This window comes from Nothoprocta perdicaria, unplaced genomic scaffold (genome assembly GCF_003342845.1).
Source record: "Nothoprocta perdicaria isolate Ctin4 unplaced genomic scaffold, notPer1 scaffold_71, whole genome shotgun sequence".
Lineage (NCBI taxonomy): Eukaryota > Metazoa > Chordata > Aves > Tinamiformes > Tinamidae > Nothoprocta > Nothoprocta perdicaria.
In genome coordinates, this window is record NW_020455988.1 from 2,718,284 (window position 1) to 2,740,661 (window position 22,378).

At 39.5% G+C, this 22,378-nt stretch overlaps 1 protein-coding gene across 1 annotated transcript in view; it reads left to right on the forward strand.

The window, feature by feature from the left end:
- UBE2D3 (ubiquitin conjugating enzyme E2 D3) overlaps positions 1-20,439 on the forward strand; it is a 21,105-nt gene extending 666 nt beyond the window's left edge. The window contains exons 2-7 of the mRNA XM_026050846.1: positions 12,887-12,950; positions 13,035-13,066; positions 15,347-15,424; positions 16,242-16,347; positions 17,585-17,678; positions 19,114-20,439. Of these exons, the coding sequence (XP_025906631.1) occupies positions 12,887-12,950; positions 13,035-13,066; positions 15,347-15,424; positions 16,242-16,347; positions 17,585-17,678; positions 19,114-19,159 (420 nt within the window). The 3' untranslated portion in view covers positions 19,160-20,439. The remainder of the gene's footprint in view (positions 1-12,886; positions 12,951-13,034; positions 13,067-15,346; positions 15,425-16,241; positions 16,348-17,584; positions 17,679-19,113) is intronic.
- Positions 20,440-22,378: the final 1,939 nt, after the last annotated feature.

Below are 22,378 nucleotides of genomic sequence, written 5' to 3' on the forward strand. Positions count from 1 at the left end.
GCCCGCGGCCCGGCCGCCCGGCGCGCGCCCTGCGCGGCCCCTCCGCCCCGGCGCTGCCCCTGGCGCCCCCGCGGGTAACGCGCTGCCGCAGGAGGGTCGTTACGTTGCGTCCCCGGAGTAAAATCTGCCCCGGATTCGCAGGGACAAACCGTCCCCCAGCGCCAGCTCCGCTTTCAAAGGAATTTCAAAACAATCCTCCCCGAGCCTGACATGAGAGCTTGTTCCCCCGTGTGAGCGGGCGACATTGCTGAAGTTGCAAGGCAGCCGGGTGCTCCCCGGGGTGCTTTGTCATCTGCTCGCGCTTATGAAACACGCTCRGGCTTCGGCAGGTGAGCGGCCGCCGTCAGACGCGCTCAAGGCGAGCGCTCACGTAGCAATGTGGTGGCTGAAACCTGAAATGATTCAGGGTAACTTTGGAATCAATACGTCATCCCTGCGCCCTCGGTGCTTTGGCCTGGCTGTTGTGTGCGGCGGCCTCTTGTTCCGTGCTGTTCCTTCCCCACCTAGGATGAGTGGGGTGGGCTCCTGCACACTCCTTGTTTTTTTATTATGTTGATATTTTTGATTTAATCACATCCTGCCAGAAGATCTGCTTCTAAAGTCACATGTGGTTTACAGTGCTGATTTTGTACTTGCTAACCTTGGAAAGACAAAATGATGGTATTTTGATGGGCTCAAACCTTTGCTTTTAAGTTGCTTGTTCTCAAAGCATGCTTTCTGGTAAAAATGTTCGCTGGGATTGAGGCTGGAGTCCAAAAATAGGAGGACTGGTTTCATAATGAGGTTGTTGTGAATTTAGATTGTAGTCTTACCAACTGGTAGGACCAAGAGAGATGCAGTCTGTCACTGGTGAGCTGGGATGCCCCATCTGTGACTAGTAAGGTCACAGATCAGACCTTGAAACGCTTGTGCTTCCTTGTAGGACAGCGCTGGCGTTAAACCAGGCCGGGCCAAAGAGAGAGCAGGACCTCAGAACACTGTAGTAGCAAAGGGCTGATTTAGCCCTACTTGTGATATTACCTGTCAGGGCTGGAGCTTCTTCTCGTGCAGTAGGTGATGTCCCAAGTGTGCTCACAGATGTTTTGTGTTGTCTTCTTATTGTCTCTTCATGGACTGGCATTTCAAGCAAAAAAAAATTATTTTTTAAATATATTTTGGGTAAATTAGATTTTTCAGATTGTTGTGTTAGAATGTGTGGTGTAAAACATGTTACATATTCAGAATACAAGTACCCCTTACTTAAAATATAACTGTCAAACTGGAGTTCTGCCTTGGCAACTGCAGTGTGCGAGTATTTACATACTGTGCTGGGCATTATCTAACGTCTGGAACACGCTTTGTAGCGCTCTCCTCACACCGAAGCAGTTGTCAGGTGTACAGCCATGCCAGAAAGGTTGTGTTGTGCTGGCTGCCATCGTCACATCCGTGCCACTGCCCCGAGGACAGCCCTGCTTTATTGACGCGCGCTGCTTGGCGAGGGGGTGGCAGCTGTTTTTATTGTACCAATAAAGCCCTTTTGCCATGGAACAGTCTGAAACTGCATCTGAATTTTAACCCTTTCCTGGGCAGCACCAGGTCTTGCAGGAAAAGGTGAAGGGCAGTGGGGCGAGTTTGCTTTAATTTGTTGGCTCTGTGTCAGCACATCCTGCGCGTTTGTCGCGCGATGTCTCGGTCACGGTACCTGCTCGACACCCGCTCCCTCATCGCTGCGGCCTGCCGGCACTTCCGGCTCGGAATGCGCTTCCATTTCCGGTGCCACCTCTAGGAGAAAAAACAAAAACTCCTCACAGAAGGAGCAGGAAATCTGGGCTGTGGAAAACCAAGAAAACTGGGGGACGTTGACCGCTGTTGGACGCATGCACTGGTGTCAAGTAGTACAAACGGCCTAAATCACAATCCTGATAGGTTAAAAATAGGTTGTGAACTAGAAAGTGTAGATGTAAGAAAGAAATATCTCATCTCTGAAATGTCTGATTTAAGAACTTGTGCCTACTGTGTTTTGTGTCCATTTGGTTACACATCAACAGGGTATTTGTTTTATTAGAAATCTGAGACAGAGTTGGCATACTGGAAGCTAAAGGCTGAAGGTGGCAAAAATATTTTTCTTATATTTATATCTTTTAAAAATCCTCTTATTTTTATCTTGCATTTGTATCTTAAGTGCAGGCAGGGAATTCCATTTGCATAGAGTGGAGTCTAAACAACAATTTTCCTCAAGGTTACAACCTCTGGTACTACTCCTAGATGTATAATTAATTGTAGCTTAGCTCCCCTCTCTCCACCCCAAAAGTACTGATAATGAGAAATACTGCTAATCCTGCAGGGATCCATGGTGTTTTTCAGAGGTTGGATGTAGCGTGGAAATCTGTCTTAGTTTAACTAAAGCTATAGCTTTTGTGAAGTTGATTCAGGTAAAATGCGGTGAAATTAGCTTTTGTGTTCATTTTGGCTTGTAATATTACTTTGTTTTCAGCTTGGAGAGGACAACATTTAAAATATCCTTATTTATTAACAGAAAAATAACTAAAGCCATTGGTATGGTTACTTTTCTTCTCTGGATGAAACTATTGATACTTTGATCGTACAAACTAGTTAAATAACTTGAAGTAKTGAGTAATGAGTCTGGTATTATTTGTGTTTTGAATAAATGTCTTTTTAAAAAATAAGTCTGAATTTATATACCTGGAGCCTCAAAGTTAAAGAAAAGCAGTTGATAAAATAATTAAAACACTTTAAATCTTTGTGGATGCTCTCTGGATATGTTAAATTACATGTTTTCTTTTTCTTAAAAAAGTTGATTCACCTTAACTATTTGATCTGGATAGAACGACAGACAAGCCCTGTCACGAGTAGGTAATGCAGTGTGGCTGCTGCACCTGGTGGCTAGAATGGTCACATTGAGCCAAATGCAGGGCCATGGTAGATCTTAAAGCATGAGATTTCAGTACATAGTTTTGAGGTAGAATTGGTGTTGAGCAACTTGGGTACTTCTTAAAAATTGAGATAACATTATTCAGTGTCACCTGAAAGCTATAATGGCCTAAATTCTGTTTATAATTTAACTTACCTGGTTAGTCGGAAGTGTTATTTATGCTATACAATGAGTACCACTAACATGAAAGTAGTGCTTCTTAGTTGAGTAAATTTGATAGCCACCTTGAAGCCCAGGCTTTAATACTAAACTCCGGAATGTATGTTAAGAACTGGTCATTTTTTTATGAATGTGTAAAACTAATGCTTTCTTAGCTGTTAAGTCTAACGTGTGGTAACTGCAGTAGGATTACTTGGGGCACTGTGCTTGTCAAACCGATTCCCCTTCCGGATGATTCTGTGCCTTAAAATGTGCCCTTTGCAATAGGGTTTGAAGGGTTCCTCGTCCCACTAAGCGGTTTTTCCAACTAGGGAGATCAATATTCTATTAGGTGGGAGTTTGTTGGATGTCTTGAAGATAGAGCTCTCCAGGATGTTGAGCAACTTGATGGGATGACGTACAGAGTAGAAGCCTGTCCAGCCCTTGCTTTCTTTACAATCAGTTCAGCTTTTAAAGATTTGAATTTGAAAGTAAGCCAATAGTTTTGTCGTTGCCTGCATGAGTTTCTTGTGTGCAGCRGAGCTGATGCACAAGTCTGCACCAGCAGCCCTCTTTGCTGCCCCTGGTCTGCAAGCTGCTCTGAAGCGCTGCTAAAGCCTCTCTTTGCACTGCAGCATTCGTGGGGAAGGATGGAAACAGCTGTACCCAGCAGCTGTTGAGTATGGAGCAGCAAACTGCCTCTTGCCAAAGGCATCTCTGTTCCTTGCAGAGGCCACCTATATAGCCTGGCATCATCCCCCACCAGCGGATATTTTCTCTGCATCTGCTGAGCTGAATTTGTGAAGGAGAGGAGGGAGACAGTTGCTGACCATGTGTGAGTCACAGAAGTGGCTGTTGGTGAGGAGGGTTGAAAAAGAGCAGAGCTCTGGTACTTGAGTATTAATGGTGGCCTATAAATCTTTCTATTACTTTTATTAAGCTTTTGCCACCTTTTAACTGCCCTCCATGTGTTCTCCTGTAGGTTCCTGCCCTGTGCGTCAGAGCTGGCAGATGGGAGTGTGCGGTCTGCACTCCAGTGATAGATCTGATACCTCCGTATAAGTTAACCTTTGTCAAGTTAGGTTAAGGTGCTGTAGCTTATATTGCTGTGACTGTGCTATGGGCATGCATTTTTTCATTTTCTGTGACGGATGTGATGTTATAACCCACCAGCATAGCACTAAATAAAAACAGAAGTAGGATAAGAAGTGAAAGTAGCAGTAAGGGTAAAATTGCAGTCAGAAAATGCATTTTTATACTTAATTCTCTCTGTCAGGTTGGCTTTTTTGGTAGAGAGACTTAACCTTTGAGGAGTTGCCCAAGGTGGACTGTCTTATAAGTAGCTTCCTGAATATAGATTTGATATCACAAACTCTAGATGAAAATAATAGGACTTGGTTGGGGGGGAGGGAAATCCTCTTTATTTGCCTTTTATGGCACACTAATCTGTGTTACATCAAATGTGTTGGGGAAGTCATGCAAAAAATTAGTTAAAATTACATTCACAGGTTTAAATTGGTGTTTATGCCTGTGGCAGTTCTTTGTCAACCACTTCCATGTAGACAAGGTTTATTACTGAAAAATGAACTAAGTGGGTCATTGCAGTGTTGAGGAGTGAAAGCTAGCAAGATAGAAGGATTTTTTTGGTTTGCTTGCTTTAACATTGTTCGGGGCTTCTCACAAATAGTAGACTTAAGTATTAACATTTTGTATAAAAGAAGCCTTTGTTCTAAACTTGGTCCCTTTGAGATGCGTATGTCAGACACTTCACATCTCCTGCAGTTCTTTCCAAGATAGCAGAGGTGTTTTTTTAATTATTTTAAATTTTAAGAAAAGGAGAAAAAGGAGTGTGTACGTTTTTTTTTGTTTTTTTTTTTTTCTCTCTTCTTCCCTCTTTCAATTGTTAGGAATGGAAGGGGACAAATGTTTAATCCTTTTCTCAAGCATCTGGACACCAGAGTTCCCAGCAGAACTGAGAGCAGATCCTGCAGTGCTTTAGGTCTTCATGAGGGAGAACATTTCAAGCCCTTGACTGAGCCCGCAGTTTGTAAGCTGGAGTTAGGTTGGCCCAGTGTTTAGTACTTCTGCCCTACTCCACTATTCCAAGAACCCTGTTAGGTTCCTGGCAGGTACAAGTTTTTTGCTCTATGGGCGGTATTTGCCAGGCTTGCTGATCTGTCTCAGTAGTAATGTCAACCAGTACTGTAAATCCACTGACTGCACACTTTGTTTTTTGCTTTTAATTTCTTTGTGCCTTGAATAATGCAGGAGGATTTCCTGAATGACAGTTTGTCAGTTGAGTGACGTTCTCCTCCTGATCACAAATATGCCATTAACCACAGGGCCTTGTGGGTGTGAGTGAAGTGCTCTGTGGTGTGGTGCACGTGTTGCCATTTCTGTTTTTAAGGCTTTGCTGAGCATCAGTATTCTTTAGGTAGCTGAGGTGAAACTTCGCTAGTAAGAGCGGTGGCACTGTGCTTCAGGAAAGGTTTTGGGGCTTTAGGCCAAAAACCTTTGGGTCAGTGTGTGTTGATTTTGTGTGTAATTTTACCTAAGCCTCTAGAGAGGCCCTTAGTTTTGCGTCTCTGCCGATAGCTGTTTAAAACACGTGCCACTATGTTGGGTGGTTATATATGGTAACCTGGAATGCTAGCATCGTTCTGCTGCTGAGGTAGTGTGTTGATGCCAGCAGAGTTGTGTTCACAAAATACACCCTGGAAGCTTTTAAAAACAAGGACTGATTAAAGGGGGTATCCAAGTACTTTCTTGAGGACATGGAGAATTCCCATGCCTTTGTTCAGAAAGTGAAGGCTCGGAGGATAAGGGTCACACTGATGCTGCTTGCACTGTCTGTAGGAACTCGCCCCATTCACTACCAGTTGCCAAAAAGTGTTTTTTGYTTAGGCTTGGCAGACTCCAGCAGCCCTTCGTTGCGCTCGGTCYGGGGCACCCCACTGTAGATGTTGATTTGTCACATAGTGGCCGTTGAGGGTGACGTGCATTAGCGTGTCCTCTGCTGCCTTCAGGGTGGTACGCTGGAAGGCTCTCACGTAGCACTGCCAAATCCCAGCATTTATTGAGTGTTAGGCTGGCATTTTGCATGGGATTCCCTATCACAAAGCCAAAATCTCATTTCTGAGTGGTAATGATCAGCCCAGAGTGCCTCACATCAAAAATATATTTTTTTCCCCTTGTGCATCTATTTTACATTTGGCTATGCAGAGTTTAATTTGTCCACTCATTTTCCAGTTGTTGTTTCATAGTTGTGCACCTAGAGAATCATGGATCAGAAAGTTAGGGTTTGCTGTTTCCATGTTTCAGAATACCAGCATTAAATACCCAGGTATCACTGGATGAATAGGGAATCAGTCAGTATTTCATACTTCTCCCTTCCATGCATAGTTTCATGTTTTAGTCTGTATGTGCAGCCCACATTCTACACTTAGTATACATACGTGTATTATTTTCAGGGAGTGATAATGAATGCAATCCCTCACGATTAGTGTGTGCGATGCAGTCAGATTGTATTCATCTTGACTARGAGCTGCTCTGAGTCGCTGTTACTTTTTAGGGGGAGGGGGGAAAAAAAAGCCATACTTCTGTGTTAAGAATTCAACTGAAGGTGAGTTGTTGACACCTTTTTCAGGTTTATTCTGAATACTTCTAGGAAGTGACTAGAAAAGCAAAATTGAGAATTGCCCTCCTTTTCCAGTCCTTCCACAGAGGTGAACCCTGGGAAGCATCGGCATAGAGTGCCCTATTATTTAGCTACTCTAACTGTGAAATTTGCTTAAAAACATTACCTACATTGTCCACTTTCCAAATCTCCTAACAGATGAGAAGACCTGTAGACAGTAGCCCCATTCACAAAGGGCTTGTGCACTGAAATGTGGCTTCTCTGGGAAGAGCGTGTAGCCATCGGAGCAGCCTGCGCTCTGAGTCGCTGAGTTACCATTGCACAGCACTCTGGCATTTCCTTCCTGGAGTCCTCACTTGAAACCAGAGTATTTTTATGTCTCTCTTTTAATATGTCATTACATATGACATTAATATGTAATACATATTAATATGTAATGACATTAATATGTCATTACATGATCATTTCACTAGATACTGTACAAATCATATGCAATATGTCCTTTGAAACACTCTGAAAATTATAAATCTGAGGGCTAAAGAATAAATGTGAAAAATGGAGTAAGCAGAATATTTGGGATGAACACTGTCACGTCTGTTAAGTTCCTGGTTATGCTGTTCTGAACCTCTTAAAAGACATTTAATATTGTTTAGCCTTGCTGCTTTCTGTGGCTGATCTTCATGTGATTCCAATGCATATTTGCTTTAATATCTTTTTCTTAAACAATATTAGCTTACATCTTTCTGTGTTGCATGTTGTCATTGTATTTTGGTTTTCTCCATTCTTTAAGTGTTAACCAAGAGGCCAGGTTGTTTGATTTTCTGCTGGTTATGCTAGCTTGTGATGGATGTTGTGCCTCCTTTTTCTTAGCTTAGAAGTCCACTTTCAATGGGCTTTCAAACTATTGCTTTCTGCTTCCAGGGTTAATTAATTTCCATGCAGAAATGAATGTTACAGATGCAGATGTGTGGGATAAGGCAGTAGTTTTTTGCTGGTTGATTCTTCTTAATCTTCAGAAAGGCTGAAATGTTTTTTTTTGCTGCCTTTTGTAGCTGCTTCTCATGGCCTCTTTGTATTTTAAAGCTGTTTTCAACTGTAAGCTAATGAGGAAAGATTAATACAGTGATGAATTTTTGGATGTGAAGAGTTTGAATTATGCTGTTAATGACAGACTATATTAGGCACTCTAATAAATGTTAGATTTTGCTTGGCTTAAGTGTGTGGGATTTTTTTCTTTGACTTAACTACAAATTCCCCTTCATTCCCTCCAAAGTGGAACAATTTGCTCTCTGACAATTTAAAGCAAATTAATGCAAGTTCTTCCATGGTGTGTTTTTCTTGTGTTTGTGGGTGTTTTATTTGGAGGGGGGTGGATTTTGTTTGTTTTGGTTATTTGTTTTTATTTAGAAATCAGAAAACTGCAGTATTTGATTTTAAGAAATAATCATGCTACGAACTTGCATTGAACCTAAGGGTGAATTTATCCCTGTTATAGAAGAGTGTTCATATGCTGCTCTGGTGCAAATGATCTTCTACCACTCTGTGTTTAGGTTAGCTGCTACTGTTATGATGAAAAATCAACCCAGTTGCTCCCCAGCTTCTACTCGAGAAGCAGAGCTTCTCCCCAGGGAATCCAAATCCTGGCAAACTGAGGAAGATGGGGAGCAAGGAGGGACTCTCCTCAGCTTGATATTCTGCAGAACGGCAGTGCACGAGACATGAAGCTGTTACTTGTTGCTTGCTTTGTTGAGACCTGAAAACTTCTCTAGGAAAAACAGCTAGTTGCCTTAAATATTTTGTTTTAATGTCCTACGCGTGTGTCTAGAGGAGGTGTCCTTTGTCTTGCGTTACATTTTCTTCAGCCTTGAAATCTGTGACCAAGGGCAATTGTGTGAGAGCTCTTCAACAAATTTTCTGTGGAAAAAAATGTTACTTCTGTGTTCTAGAATACCAGCTAGGGTTATAGTCCAGCATTTGGATTGACACTCGGATGTCAGTGTTTAGGTTGTTGTTTGAAGCATAAGCTGATTTTTTTTCTACATTAGTCATAATTATATCTGTACAAAGCATATTAATTGTCTTTTTTTTTCCCTTGAAAATACTGATTTTTTTGGGAACTTTTTACTTCATTTTTTGGGAAAAAGAAGAGAGATGAGTAAGAAGGTGGTTGTTTTTCCAGTAAAACTGCATTACCACACAGTTAATATGAAACTGTTTAGCATACTGGCAGAAGACCATAGACTTCAATTTGTGCTAAGGCCTGTCTGCCAGCCTCTCTGTAGTGACAGGTACTTGGGCTGTGTTTCCAACTGTCCTTCAGTTTTCCAAAACTCCTGTGCTGAACTGCACGTGCATGATTTCTTGTGTATGCTACACTGCTGCYGTCCTCTTAGCAGTAGCGTTGGCATGTAGTCCTTAAATAGTCCTTAAATCTGTAAAACAGTGTGACTAATCATCCCTGTGGAGAGGTCAGAGCTATCACAACTTTATATTTGGAAACTGGGGTGAAGAAATAGTGATATGCCAGAGCTACAGCAGAAACCCGTGGCGGAGGCAGAGCCTGCTAGTCAGGGCTGTAATTCAAGCCTAATCCCTTCCAGCAGCCAGTGTAGCACATCACTGTGAACCAGGTTTGTGTCATTGTTTCTGGGAGAAGACTTGGGAATTTGCTTCTTGGGAATGCCCTTTTTTTAAGCCACATGTATAGTGAAAACTGTAACAGCTGACTTGCTGACCTGAAAATGCAGGTTTATCTCTCTGCTATTGGTTTTTTTGCTTTGGTGTCTTTAAGATATTTTGGCTATAGCTTAAGTATCACTTGGTGTAGGAAAACACTGCTGAAACAAAAGGCAAACAAAAAAGAAGTGAAGTTGGGAATAACAAGTAGTGCAGTGGAAGCATTAACAAATATATGGTCCTTTTTTAAAACAAGATGTTCTACAAAATGCTCAGGAACACTTTTAACACTTTAGTTGGATTCTGAAATCTTAGTTAAACTCTAATAATGAAACTTTAATGTGGCCCTACCTTCTTGGTATGCAGCAGGTATAAATAAGGGAACCATTATGGGGTGATATTGGTCAGCTAATGCAGCTTTCAAGCTTGGATTTCCTATTGGAAATACTATCAGCTAAAATCTTTGCCTGTTAGGTAGAATAGTTCATCTTGATTGCTGAGCTAAGAAGCAAGGTCAGTGTTCCTCTTTGTTCCTAAGTAGGAAGAGTGTTTGGTGGTGGTGTTTTTTGAGGCTCCTCCCTTTCCCTAAATGAGATGCTCAATTGCTTTCCAGTGTCTCTGCTTGTTTGGTTTCCAGTTATTCCAGTTTGCCTGTTGGACTCTAGAGAGTTCCAGCTTCCAGGAGGAGGCACTTCATATTTTTTTTCTTGTTTAGAAAGTTAGAGAGGGAACTGTCTGCCTACTTGTTGCAAAAATCCTCKCTTCTTCTGTGTAGATGTTAAGGGTTTTGCAATTAACAATGTAAGGTAGGTTTGATATTACTATAAACAGCAAATGCACTTCCCAGTACTGTGTTTTGTGTTTGGCCAAGTTCTTGCACAAAATTTTAGGCTCTTTTGAAACACTGAGCTTTCCTGCAGACTTTCTTTCTCTGACCAAAATATTTAAGAGAAGTGAGTTCAAGAAAGTAAGCAATCTCACACTTGCATRTCAAAGTGTTGTAGCTAAGTTACTTGTTCTGTGGTCAGCATATTAAGTGCTGTATCATGTTTTCCTAATCCTGTCTGTATTTCAAATTGCCCCTTTTTTTTTGTGTGTGTAAGTCTTATGAGATGGACAAACTTTAGTCTTTTACCTTATTAAAATCACTATTTGTTTGTTCTCTAAAACATTTTARGTACTTGAAAGGGCTAACTCTGGATGGACGTGCATTGAAATGGCTGGATATTAGAATTTCAGTTTATAAGTTATTCTTAATGTTACTGAAGCTGTTTCTGCACTTTTTTTTTTAATGGGACCTCCCAAATTTATTAGTTTCCTACACTTGCTATCAAACTTTTTTTCCCTTGCAATGTTGATATATTTTTTYAATATTTGTGCTGTGTTGATCTAAAATGCACTTGACGGAGTACCCTGAGTACTGTTTTCTTCTCCGAAGACAGTGTGTTTTGAAGAGCTCTCTAGTCTGTTGCACATAGCTCTTAGTGTCTGCTTTTACACTAACTAAAACCTCTTACCCTTTCTTTCTTCTATGCTACTCATCTTTATGATTCCAGTAAACTCTAGTTTTTAGTCCCCATGGTAGTTTTCTAAAAAGAGCAACTGATCTTCTTCCTCAGCTAAATCAAAGATTCTAGTATTAACCACAGAAAGTTAAAGTATTAACACTTGTTTCTTTCTGCTTATTATGTTGTTACAATTTATGTTAAGGGACAGAAGTACAGTGAAAGTTGGTTTCACTGCATTTTAGAAAAATGACTGAATAAGGCTACTGAGTTTTTTATTTTCTGTTTGCTAAGTAGAAGAGGAAAAGAAAAAAGAGGGGGGGGAAAAAAAAGACAGCTGAAGGTTCTTTTACTTATTATCCTTGCCGTAGGTGATATAAATATAACTTGGCACGCTTTTTGGTAGAGTAGTTCCATTGTTTAACATATGGATCTAATAAGTAATACTGCATTATAGAAAGAAGAGCTGATTACAGGATCCCCCAGTAATAACTGGCAAGTTTTGAATGCTAGAGAAAAGAGGAGGAATGACATTTAAAGATTTAATGGGGTGCTATGGAAAGAACTCATGTTGGTGTTTTTAAAAAAAAGCAGTGAAATCAACTATAGTTGCAGTTTCACTATAGGGAAAGCAAACAACAGTCTAAAATTTTCCTATAACCTGAGAAACTCTATATGCTGAAGTCACATCTACCTTTTCTGTTTTGGCAGCTACTATCATCTTACCAGAGAACAAGGTGTTCGTGTTATGTTCAAGTTACGTGAAACATAATATTTCTTCTGCTTGGTGTGTTGGCTTATATTCACTATGTTTTTATCAAGTGYTGAGTTTTTCAGACTTCAAGGTTACATTAGGGTCTTCACATACCAAACCKTTTGTTGTGTGGTGCAAATGTGTGTGTGTGTTCCCAACATAACACACTTGCCTTGGTTACTTAAATGGCAATAGAAAGAGGTTGTGTTGATGGCTTGTACAGACATGAAGTAAAATAACTTGTGCACAGCTGTAAATGCATGGAGAAGGGATTGAGTCGAGGAAGGCTTTTCCTTTTCTGGTGATATCTTGGTATCTTGACAAGTGCGGATTTATAGAAGTCATTGAAGCCATTTTTAGATTCAAGAAGACAGGGAAGAGAAAAGGTATCTGTGTATTTAACTGAAAACATAAGTTTAATTTTAAAAATCTAATCAAATCAAATAACCTACACAGTGATTGAACAAGGCAGCAGATTTGAAATTAATGTCAAGGGTTTTTGACTYCACATGATGATCTTGATACCACACAAGGAATTTTCCACTCTTAAATTTCTTGTTTTGTTTTCTCTGTTGTGTATGTTGGGGGGGGGAGGGGGAAGGGGATGATGTTGGGGGCCTGACTTCTGAATAGTTGAATAACTGCAGCTCAGCTATTCAGAATTTTAGAGACATAATTGTCTTAAATGTAAAGTTTAACATGCGAATTAGGGTTATTTTGCCTGTTGTCCAACATTTGTTGACTTTTTTTAATCTACTCTGCAACATATATCCCGTTTCTCTTTGTTCTCATTTCAACATCTCAGATTTTAAAGGCTTAGGTTTTGTACACATTGTGCTTTCTACATCATGAAAACTGTGATCAGCAACTTTCTCTCTCTCTCTCCTGATTAAGACCTCTCCAAGTAAGAGTTAATCTTTGAAAATCTCACTCAGAAATGGGTAGGACTCGTCATGCTCTTTGTCYTCCTGTCCTCTGTTTGTCCCTGGCAGGGCTATCGTAGGAGGCACATAAAACTGAGATTTGCATTTAGAAAAACATACTCACTGTAACTGTTTACCTTCAGAGCCAATTCTGGCAATCTTCTTGTTCTGTGAAGATGATCCTGATCTAGTGGCTCTTGTAGCCTTTATTGCACCATCTCCTGTGTTTGTGTGTGGGGGAAAAAGCTGTTTGTTGGTCATGCAGTAAAAATGACCGAATTCATTATCTTTCTCTGAAGAGATTTTTGTTTTGTTTTTAAGGAACTTAGCGACTTAGCCCGTGATCCTCCAGCACAGTGTTCAGCAGGTCCCGTTGGAGATGACAGTAAGTAACCTTAAATTTCAATTTTGTTCTGCTAACTCAAAGCATATCATGCCTAGATAATAATGCGGAGTTTTTCTTTTGTAGTGTTTCATTGGCAAGCCACAATTATGGGACCTGTAAGTATTCTAATTCTTGTGACGTAGTACTAAACTTGTGTAGTGATTCTTAATCAGGAAGGACTTTTTTTTTTAACTCCTCTTATCAGACTTTAGTTCTAGAGATCCTCCTTACAGTGACAGAAACTGAAGGAGGGGGGAAAAGACAGTCTCACAATGTTTACATATTGCTGGAGCTTTGTATCGGGACATATATTTGAGCTGAAATAATCTTCAGAACTGTGTAAGACTTACTTTGTATTTCACTGCTTCTACAGTTTAAATCTAGCATTTTGTGGTCAGAACTAGTGCTGGTTTCAGCAATTAGTTGGGTTGCATATTTAGAAGAGGTTAGGGACATCCTTTTCGATCTGGTGTTAGCTACTGAGATCATGGATACTTGGGAATAGAAGGTAAAAAGTCACTGAAATGTGAGGTTCTGCATGTGACTGTGTGTGTACAAATGCACAGTACCTATCTGAAACCTGAATTCCCCTTTTAGAATAAAGAAGGCAGCTGTTGGTCCTCACTAAAAATCTAAGCTGCAAACRCTGATATAATGAGCTCTTGGGGCTGGTTATCTGTGCTTAGAAAAGGAAACCTGTAACTTGAGGAGACAAATACAAGGTGCCTGCAGCCCCGCCCTGTGATGCTTTTACTTTGGGCTACAGAGTAGGAATTAAGTATTGGTGATGCTGTACTTCTCTGACATTATATATGGCTATGTGTGGAGTTGAGGCAGATGACCAGTGAAAGCTTGTTTGTTTGAGGGTATCCTGACTGGCAAAATAGTTCTGCATTCCCAAATCTGTGGTCTTTGAATGTAACTAGGTGCTTCAAAAAGATAAAGCTGTTCAACAGCTCTACTCATTTGAAATCCTCAAAAAAGAATATATATGTCCTTTATATTTATATAAAATTACTTCCCCTTCTGATTTAACAGTGCACAATTCCTTTTTTCTGTATGTTAAATGTTGTGCCAATCAGAATGACCTGCATTCCAGTCCCAGGATTGGGTATTGGAAGGACCTTGAGAGTAATGTGCTACCTGTGCCTGTGTTGTTGCTTAATATTCTTAATGAGAGATAAGGATTGAGCTGCCAGTCATCTGGCATTCCACATCTGCATGTAATGTGGCATGATACACACTGTGGTTTTGTAAGTAAGATGTAAAGGAGCTGGCATAGTTTGTCCCCTCACGTTTCAACAGATTCTGGGAGGAGTTTGTTCTGTAGTTGCTAAAATATATCACCAGACACGGTGTAGAAAAAAGGGATTGCTTGCTGGCTCTTCGACTTGTATGTGCTGATTAAGCACCAGAGGTTATCTTCTTACTGCTATTGTTTTGACAGAGATTGTGTGGCATATAACCTACATGTTGACAAGCTCATATCCCTTATCTTGTATTAGAGAACTTAATTTACTGATATTTAACATAGCAAGATGCACTTACTGCTTTGTGTAAGTGAAATGTTCTTTCAACCAATATGAAAGATCAGTTTCTAAATAATTCAGAAGAATACTCTGWGTCAAGTTCATTGTTGATAGTCCTGAGCCTGGAATTAAAAGCACTGTAGTCCATAGATTAAATAGCCAAATCAGGTAGCTCCCTTTCAGAGAACTTTATTTGCAATTTCAAGTTAACTCTTCTTACAGCGTCTTGTTGCGAGTAGTTAATTGTACAATCTATAACTAATCACTCCATTTAGCCCCTTCTTAGCTACCATACTTCAAGTGTTACTTGGTTGCTAATGTTAAAATCAGAATGAGTTCCTCCTATGACTGCTTCTTTGAAGCAGGAGAATGTCAAGTATTTCATGGACCAGGTTATGGTGAATGCCAAACAGGAAGGGAGCTTTTTGTTTATTTGCCTTATGTTGAGAGTGGAGAGTTAGTTGTTTGTGAGAAGGGGCTTTTACTGGACTGAACAGTGCCTACAACAAAGAGGGATCTTACGAGGGTATGGGGGACCTTAGAGTTGTCTTTGGCCATGATTTCATGGATAATTGTCATGAAGTCTCTCTGAACACTTGAGGTGCTTGAGCTTGTTAGAGAAGGTTCCCCCTCTGTCACTGTTGCCTCTTGGAGCATTCTCAGACATCAGGATGCCTTTTCAAGCTCTCCTGAGCAATACAAGAGGTGGTGTGCGGTTGTTTGTTTTTTTAAGAAACATTGCCTTGGAGAGGTCCATTCAAAGGATATTGTTTAAACATATTTCATCTACATTTATTTAAAACAATATCTTCAGAGAAATATAATCCTAAAGATGATAACTAGAAAATTATTTGCTTGCTTTGACAGAATGACAGTCCATATCAGGGTGGTGTATTCTTCTTGACAATTCACTTTCCTACAGACTACCCTTTCAAACCACCTAAGGTAAGTATTRCTTTCTCATTTGTGAAATTAGTGCTCTTTAAGGAACTTGGTGCAGGATAGAAAGTGCAGGTGTTTGATTTCTAGTGTTACCAAGTTGTCGTTTTGTTCCTATATTCTTATGAAAATGAATATCTTAGATGCCTGTCTCTAGCCCACAACATTATGTTCCAGCATATATTCAGGGAACGTATTCGGACCCAGTAATTCTAAACTGCCTGGAATGATATTGTTTTGGTAACAATCTAATTATTAGGAAATTATTATTATTATCATGTTATTGTAATGGAGTTCTTGCTTAGGAGACTCAGGTCTTACTGTATAGCTCTTAAGTCGTTATATGTGTCCCTAATGATACAGATAGACTGAGTTTCCAAAATACAATGAATATTGCATCTGTTATGATGATGTTATGATCTGGTGGTAATCACGAAGCATGGTTGGTGACTGGCACCATTGCCTAGAAAGTGTACTTGTTCTTTCATCTTAAATTAAAACCAGAAAGATTGGAGTGGCCGTGGTGTTTGAAGTTCTTGAACTCTGCAGTACCCATGTTACCACAGTGGAAACAAGTATGTGTGTTTATTGTCATATTGCAGGCATCTGTGATTAAATCAGAGCCTCGTGCTTGGCTTCTCTTCTCTGGTTATAATGTCTAGTGATCTGAAATCCAGAGGATGCTGTCTTTGGTGCATTTCTGTAAATCTTTTTTTTTTTTTTAATGACATATTGAATTGACTAATAGCCTGGTTGAAAAGAAAGTGACATTGTAATAGTCACAGACTGAAACACACTTTTTTGTATTTTTTTCCGTTTATAGGTTGCATTTACAACAAGAATCTATCATCCAAATATTAACAGTAATGGCAGCATTTGTCTCGATATTCTAAGATCACAGTGGTCTCCTGCTTTAACTATTTCTAAAGGTAACTTTTCTGAAGGGAAAATGTTTCCATCTTGTGTTGAATACTCTGTTTTTAGCTTTGTCTTGAGTCTCCATTCCTGCCTCTTCATTTTTTGCCTTAGTCATTCTAGCATGTGTGTTGCCAATTTGATAATGATATCTTGCTGCATTTTTAATGAATGTTTGCTTTTTCAAACACCTTCTGCTACCTGACTGTTTAAGGCCTTGTCTGGCCGCTTATTTGCATCAGTATTTTTAGCAGTGCTTACTAGCTTGGTCCCAGAGGGAATTGCCAGCATCTAGACTGAAGCAGGCCTCTGGTGGTGTGTTAAAGCTAAGGCTGAGAAACTGCTTGTTTGCATGTTGATGTACCCTTGCTTAGCGATTTAAAGATGGCTTGTTCCAGGTCAGCTTTTAATAATGAAGTCTGAGTAGCTTAGGAACATTTGAGTCTGCTTAGAATTGCATTTAGACTTATACTGTCATACATCTGTGGACAGAGCAATGCAAGGAAATGGATACCATTGTTACATGTCTCTTCTGCTTTCTGCCCCTGTGCAGCAACGTTGTCTGCATGGACTGCRCTTGCTGACTGCACTTCAGGATAAGCTGAACTTGTGCTGCAATAGAAGCTTTGTAGCTTTCCTTTTTTCATTGTAGTAAATGCTGGTTATCAAGTGTTTTCATGAAGATAAATTTGTAAATTTCCCATGTTTTAAMGTTGCTACTATTTTCTTTTTTATTGTAAAGCTGCTACAAGAGTAGAGGGTGCAGATCCTATAGGGACTACAGCTGTGATTCTCACTAGCAGTCCTTTATTGTACAATTTACATGTAGTTTTTGCAGTATGAGTCGGGGAGTTAGTCTCTCAGACACTAGTGAAAGAATGGAGTCTGAGGAAAGTGCTGATGGCAGTGATGCAAACTACGGAACTTGTTGACCATCAGACCACATAGTAGTGGGCTTTAGTTAGCTGCTGCCTTACATCATAGTTCAAGGGACAGTTACGCTATTTTAGTGTCTGTTTACTGGAGACTGTGGGTATTGGGAAATGGGAAGCAAATGGTTTTGGGGAATTTTAACTCACTTGGGATTTTTTTAATTGGAGTAGATTAGATTACAAACTTACTTTGGCCATGTATGACGAATAGGCTTTTTGAGCCCTTTAGCACACTGTCGTTATGTTAACATAGAGCCATGCTCCAATGTTTCTGACATCCTTGCTCCTATTTTGCTATTGAGATTATTCTTTTTTACAGTTCTCTTATCCATTTGTTCACTGTTATGTGATCCAAATCCAGATGACCCACTAGTGCCAGAGATTGCACGTATCTATAAAACAGACAGAGACAAGTAAGTACAGAGTTACGCAAGATGTACTCCAACATGCTTTGTGAAGAGTGCTCTGTCCAATAGCAGTTGTATTGAGTGTCCCTTTTGTGAAAGTCTGGGTTGGTGTCAGAGATATCTATTCTTGGTAATGTGAAAACAAAAAGACTTAGTATCTTTGAAGCCTTGGTGGGGGGGAGAGTAGCTTTTTCTCACAAATGTGGTAGTATTTGAAAGTATGTGTTGCCTACCGATTGGCTTACTATGCTTGAATAGCCAACTTGTATGGATTAGCCTTTGGTTTTGTATTAATGTTAAATATACTTGTCCAATTAGGTACAATAGGTTAGCAAGAGAATGGACAGAGAAATACGCTATGCTGTAGGGTAAGAATATCTCCACATTATGGTGCATTTAACAAAATGGAGACTTGTCAGCACTTGAGTGCTGCATGCTTTAAGGCACTGGATTAACTAACAGATAATGGATGCACCAGTTACCGGACTTGAATATTTAACAGCTTGGTCTGTGGTTAGTGTGAAATGTATTGGCTAGTCACTATTTCTCACGGATACTGCTCTTGCATGGCAAAAAAAAAAAAAAAAAAAAAGAGAAAAAAAAAACAAGATGAAATAATAATCAAATTTTGAGCTAGCTTGTGAACTTGTTCTGGTAAGTATTTACCTAGATTTTGTCAGAACTTCATTAAAAATGATGCCCTGGAAACAGAGCTCTGTAATCAAACCTCATGCATAGACATGCATGAATTTATCCAAATTTAAACTTTCTGTTAGTCAGCATTATCTTGACTTCTACGTATTTTAAACTAGAAAAATATATAGAGATTGTGATCTGCTTGTATAGCTGAAAATTAACTTACTGACAAGCATGGAGTTAAATTTAAACTAATTGACAGCTCAGTTCCTGTGGAAATACTGTATAATACTTAAAAAGAAACTCCATTCGTACTTTTTTAAAAAAAGATTGCTTGAGCAGTATATTAATGTGAAAAGAGAATATTGAGCATGAAGAGATGCCTATTGTTGTCCTAGTCAAAAAATAGGAAAGTTGGCATATGTTCTGTATCCAGTGATACTATTAATCAAGTAATCTTTACTGATGGCATGTGATACTCAATAATAGGAATGATAAGGACGCTATTTAAACCAAACACTTCCCTTGCTCCTCCCACTCCAGGTGGTCTCTGTTCCTTCCTTTTCAGTAATCTTTCACAATATACCTCTGGCAAATCTGCTCATTTGGGATTGAAGTATTTTATGTAAATTAGAAAATACTCAAGTCAGTCGAGGGTGGGATTTGTTCAGGTTTATTTCAGTTGGTATCAGTATAGAAAGCAACTTTTCTTAATGTGATGAATAAGAGGTGAGAATAAAATATGAATTTATCGTTGACCTGTTTTTAATGCTGTCATTAATTCCATTTCTCTTTTTCCTTGCAGGTACAACAGAATATCTCGGGAATGGACTCAGAAGTATGCCATGTGATGCTACCTTAAAGTCAGAATAACCTGCATTATAGCTGGAATAAACTTTAAATTACTGTTCCTTTTTTTGATTTTCTTATCCGGCTGCTCCCCTATCAGACCTCATCTTTTTTTATTTTTTTGTTTACCTCCTTCCATTCATGCACATGCTCATCTGAGAAGACTTTAGTTCTTCCAGCTTTGGACAATAACTGCTTTTAGAATCTGTAAAGTAGTTACACAAGAACGATTGCCCAAGATTCATTTTTTTTAATGGAGCATGTGTATTATGTGGCCAATGTCTTCATTCTAACTTGGTTATGAGATTAAAAAAAAATCCTCACTGCTCTAACAGATACTGAAGATATCACCTGAAGGGAGGAGGGGAGATGGATGTTCATTTTTCTCCCATCAAAGAATTAATATTGCTGTAGCAACATCCATCTTGTTCTAAACCTTCCAGTGTTAGAGAACTGAGGTTTTGCTATATACTTTTGCTCATAACTGATGTGTCTGGAGAATTGGTACTGAATCTATAGCATCAGCAGAACAGAAAATGTGATGTATCTTATGCATGTCAATAAAGGAATGACCAGTTCTTGTTTTACAGAGAATGGAAATTGGAAGTCAAACATCCCTTGTATTCCAAAATAGGGTCTAAGAACATTTTTGTAATTCATTTAAATTTTGTTAGGAGGCTTGGAGCTATTAGTTAATCTGTCTTCCAAAACACTGTTTAATATAGCACTGAATAAATGATGCAAGTTGTCAATGGATGAGTGATCAACTAATAGCTCTGCTAGTAATTGATTTATTTTCTTCAATAAAGTTGCATAAACCAATGAGTTAGCTGCCTGGATTAATCAATATGGGAAACAAAATCTTTTGTAAAAGCAAAGCTGGTTTTTGTATATACTGTTGGGATTTGCCTCATTGTTTAACATCAAATAATGATGTAAAGTTGGATAGAGCGAATCTTTTGCCATTTTCAGTTATAATACTCAGTCTGTTGCAGGTTGACACATTGTTCGGCCTGACGTATGCAGAATTAATAAGCTAACCTAGTAGTGTAGCTGTAGCTGGGTGCTACACCTGGTGCTGGGAGCCCAGCGTTCAAGGATGGACTTGGACCCAGCAGATCTGAAGTGGTGTGTTGTGGAGATGCTTCCTGATGCACCTGTGTTTGCTGACTCAACCTTTTTCTTCACCTTGTACGCTTGACAGCTGAAAGATCTTAATGTGGGAGTAATGATGAGGCAAAAAAAATATAAAATAAAGTACTGTTTTGATGTGGGAATTGTCATGAGGCTGTGTTGAAGTGACTTTACTATGTGGGATGTTCGTTACCATTGAAAAGGACTTGTTCAGCCATGCGGCCATTTACATTAATAGCTATTTTAATGCAACAGACACTTTCCTCATGTCAGGTGACTAAACGTGAATAAAGACTCATTGCTATTGGATTTTTGTTCTACAAGAAACATTGTCTTGTGCCATTAGTTTATCTTTGCAGCAAGATGGGCATTAATAAGCATCCGGCTCTCTTGTCTCCTGCCCTCTTCCTTCATGTTTTTCCTTGTTTGGTTGCTTGGATTTTTGGTCTCCATTCTTACCATCCATAGCTTCGTTTTCTCTAGTCTTGTACTATCAGTTTATTGTGCATCTGTGACTTCGCACTGGCACCACTTTTGCACTGCTTATAGTTAATGTACATTCTGATTCCTTGTCCCCACATGGATGTGGAAAGCTAGATGTAAAATAAATGTTAAACCTTAATTTTTATAAAATTTTGAATATGTAGTTTGGACATGATTTGTTCTGGTTTTAAATTATGAGGTGAACTTTAAAAAAAAACTTAYTGTTGGCTTGACATTAAGAAACTCAGACTCTCTTAGCTGTGTTTGCCTCGTTGAAATGATCTTAAGGTTTTTTTTTTTTTTTTTTAATAGAGTTGTGGTTCCTGCAATATTTCTGCTTTACTAACCAAAGGTTTTTAGTTCTTTATAACCTTTTATTAGAATTGGATAGACTTACAGTGTGATTGCCTAGTGTAACAGTTGAGGTAAAAGGTTATGCTTACAAGCTGGCAAACTCCTTTCTCCCACCTTGTTGCTGATGGTTTTAATTTGCTGCTTTGCCTCTTTTCTTGTGTGATGATGAGGATGATCCAGGACACGTTAAGCACCAGACTTTAGACAACTGAAGAGGGAGCGTGGGGGGGGGGGGGGGGAAGGAGGAGATAGAGCAGCCCACAGGTAATATATTGCATAGAGGAGGGAGACCTTTTTTGGACCACTGTACCCTCTCATGTATGTCTAACATTTATTATTATTTTTTTGCAGCCTCCCGTCAGTTCTATGTGGTTATTTTAATTGTTTTGGTTATTTTAWGTGTTATCATCCAAAGCAAATTTTGTAGATGCATTGAATGTGGCAAAATTACCTTTGATTTCTTTCGTTGGTGGGTCTGTAGTTTCATATGTATGAGCCAGGTCAAGGGAAATGTGTCTCAGTGGGTTTTGTGACCAAATTGGCAGTAGGACAATAGAGACTAATAATCTATGATCAATAAAGGCCTTAAAGATACTGATGTCACTTTATTAGGATATGGGCTGCGCTGTAAACCCCTAAAGCTTTAAACACAAAAAGCTACTGTTGTCCGGAAGAATTTTTCTGCCTTAAGCTGTTCAGGTCTCAGTGTCATTGAATGGATGTTATTTTACCCCAGAGTCTTCACCATAATTGGAGAGTGGTTGGCTGCTGCCCACGATGGTCAGTTTTTCAAATTTAAAAGGTGTTTGGGATTATAGCTGAAAAGTTTGCAGTGAGTCTGACAGTTTGCGTGTTGGCAAAAATGCTGGAGCAGTGCAGGGGCAGGGAGGGGAAAGTGCGGTAAACGAGGAAAATGGGTTAAAAGCACAATATAAAGAGATGGGACAACAGGGAATGATGGGCTGCTAGGCTCGGCCCATCTTACCATAACCTGCAAATGTGCCGCTGTCATGATAGCTCATGCGATCTAGCCTAAAACTAATTGGCTTCAAAAGCATGGAGGGTAAGAAGGTTGATAAATTGTGATTTGCAGTGTCCTGGCTAGCTTGATGAAAAGTAGTAGTTAAGGCTTGGACTTAGGAAAAGTAATTCAGGATATAGCTTTTGTAGGTGTATATAGATAAAGTATTTTAAGTTGCTCTCTGTGGTGGTTTTTCCAGTGTAAACTGTGACTTGCTTTTCTCCGTAGT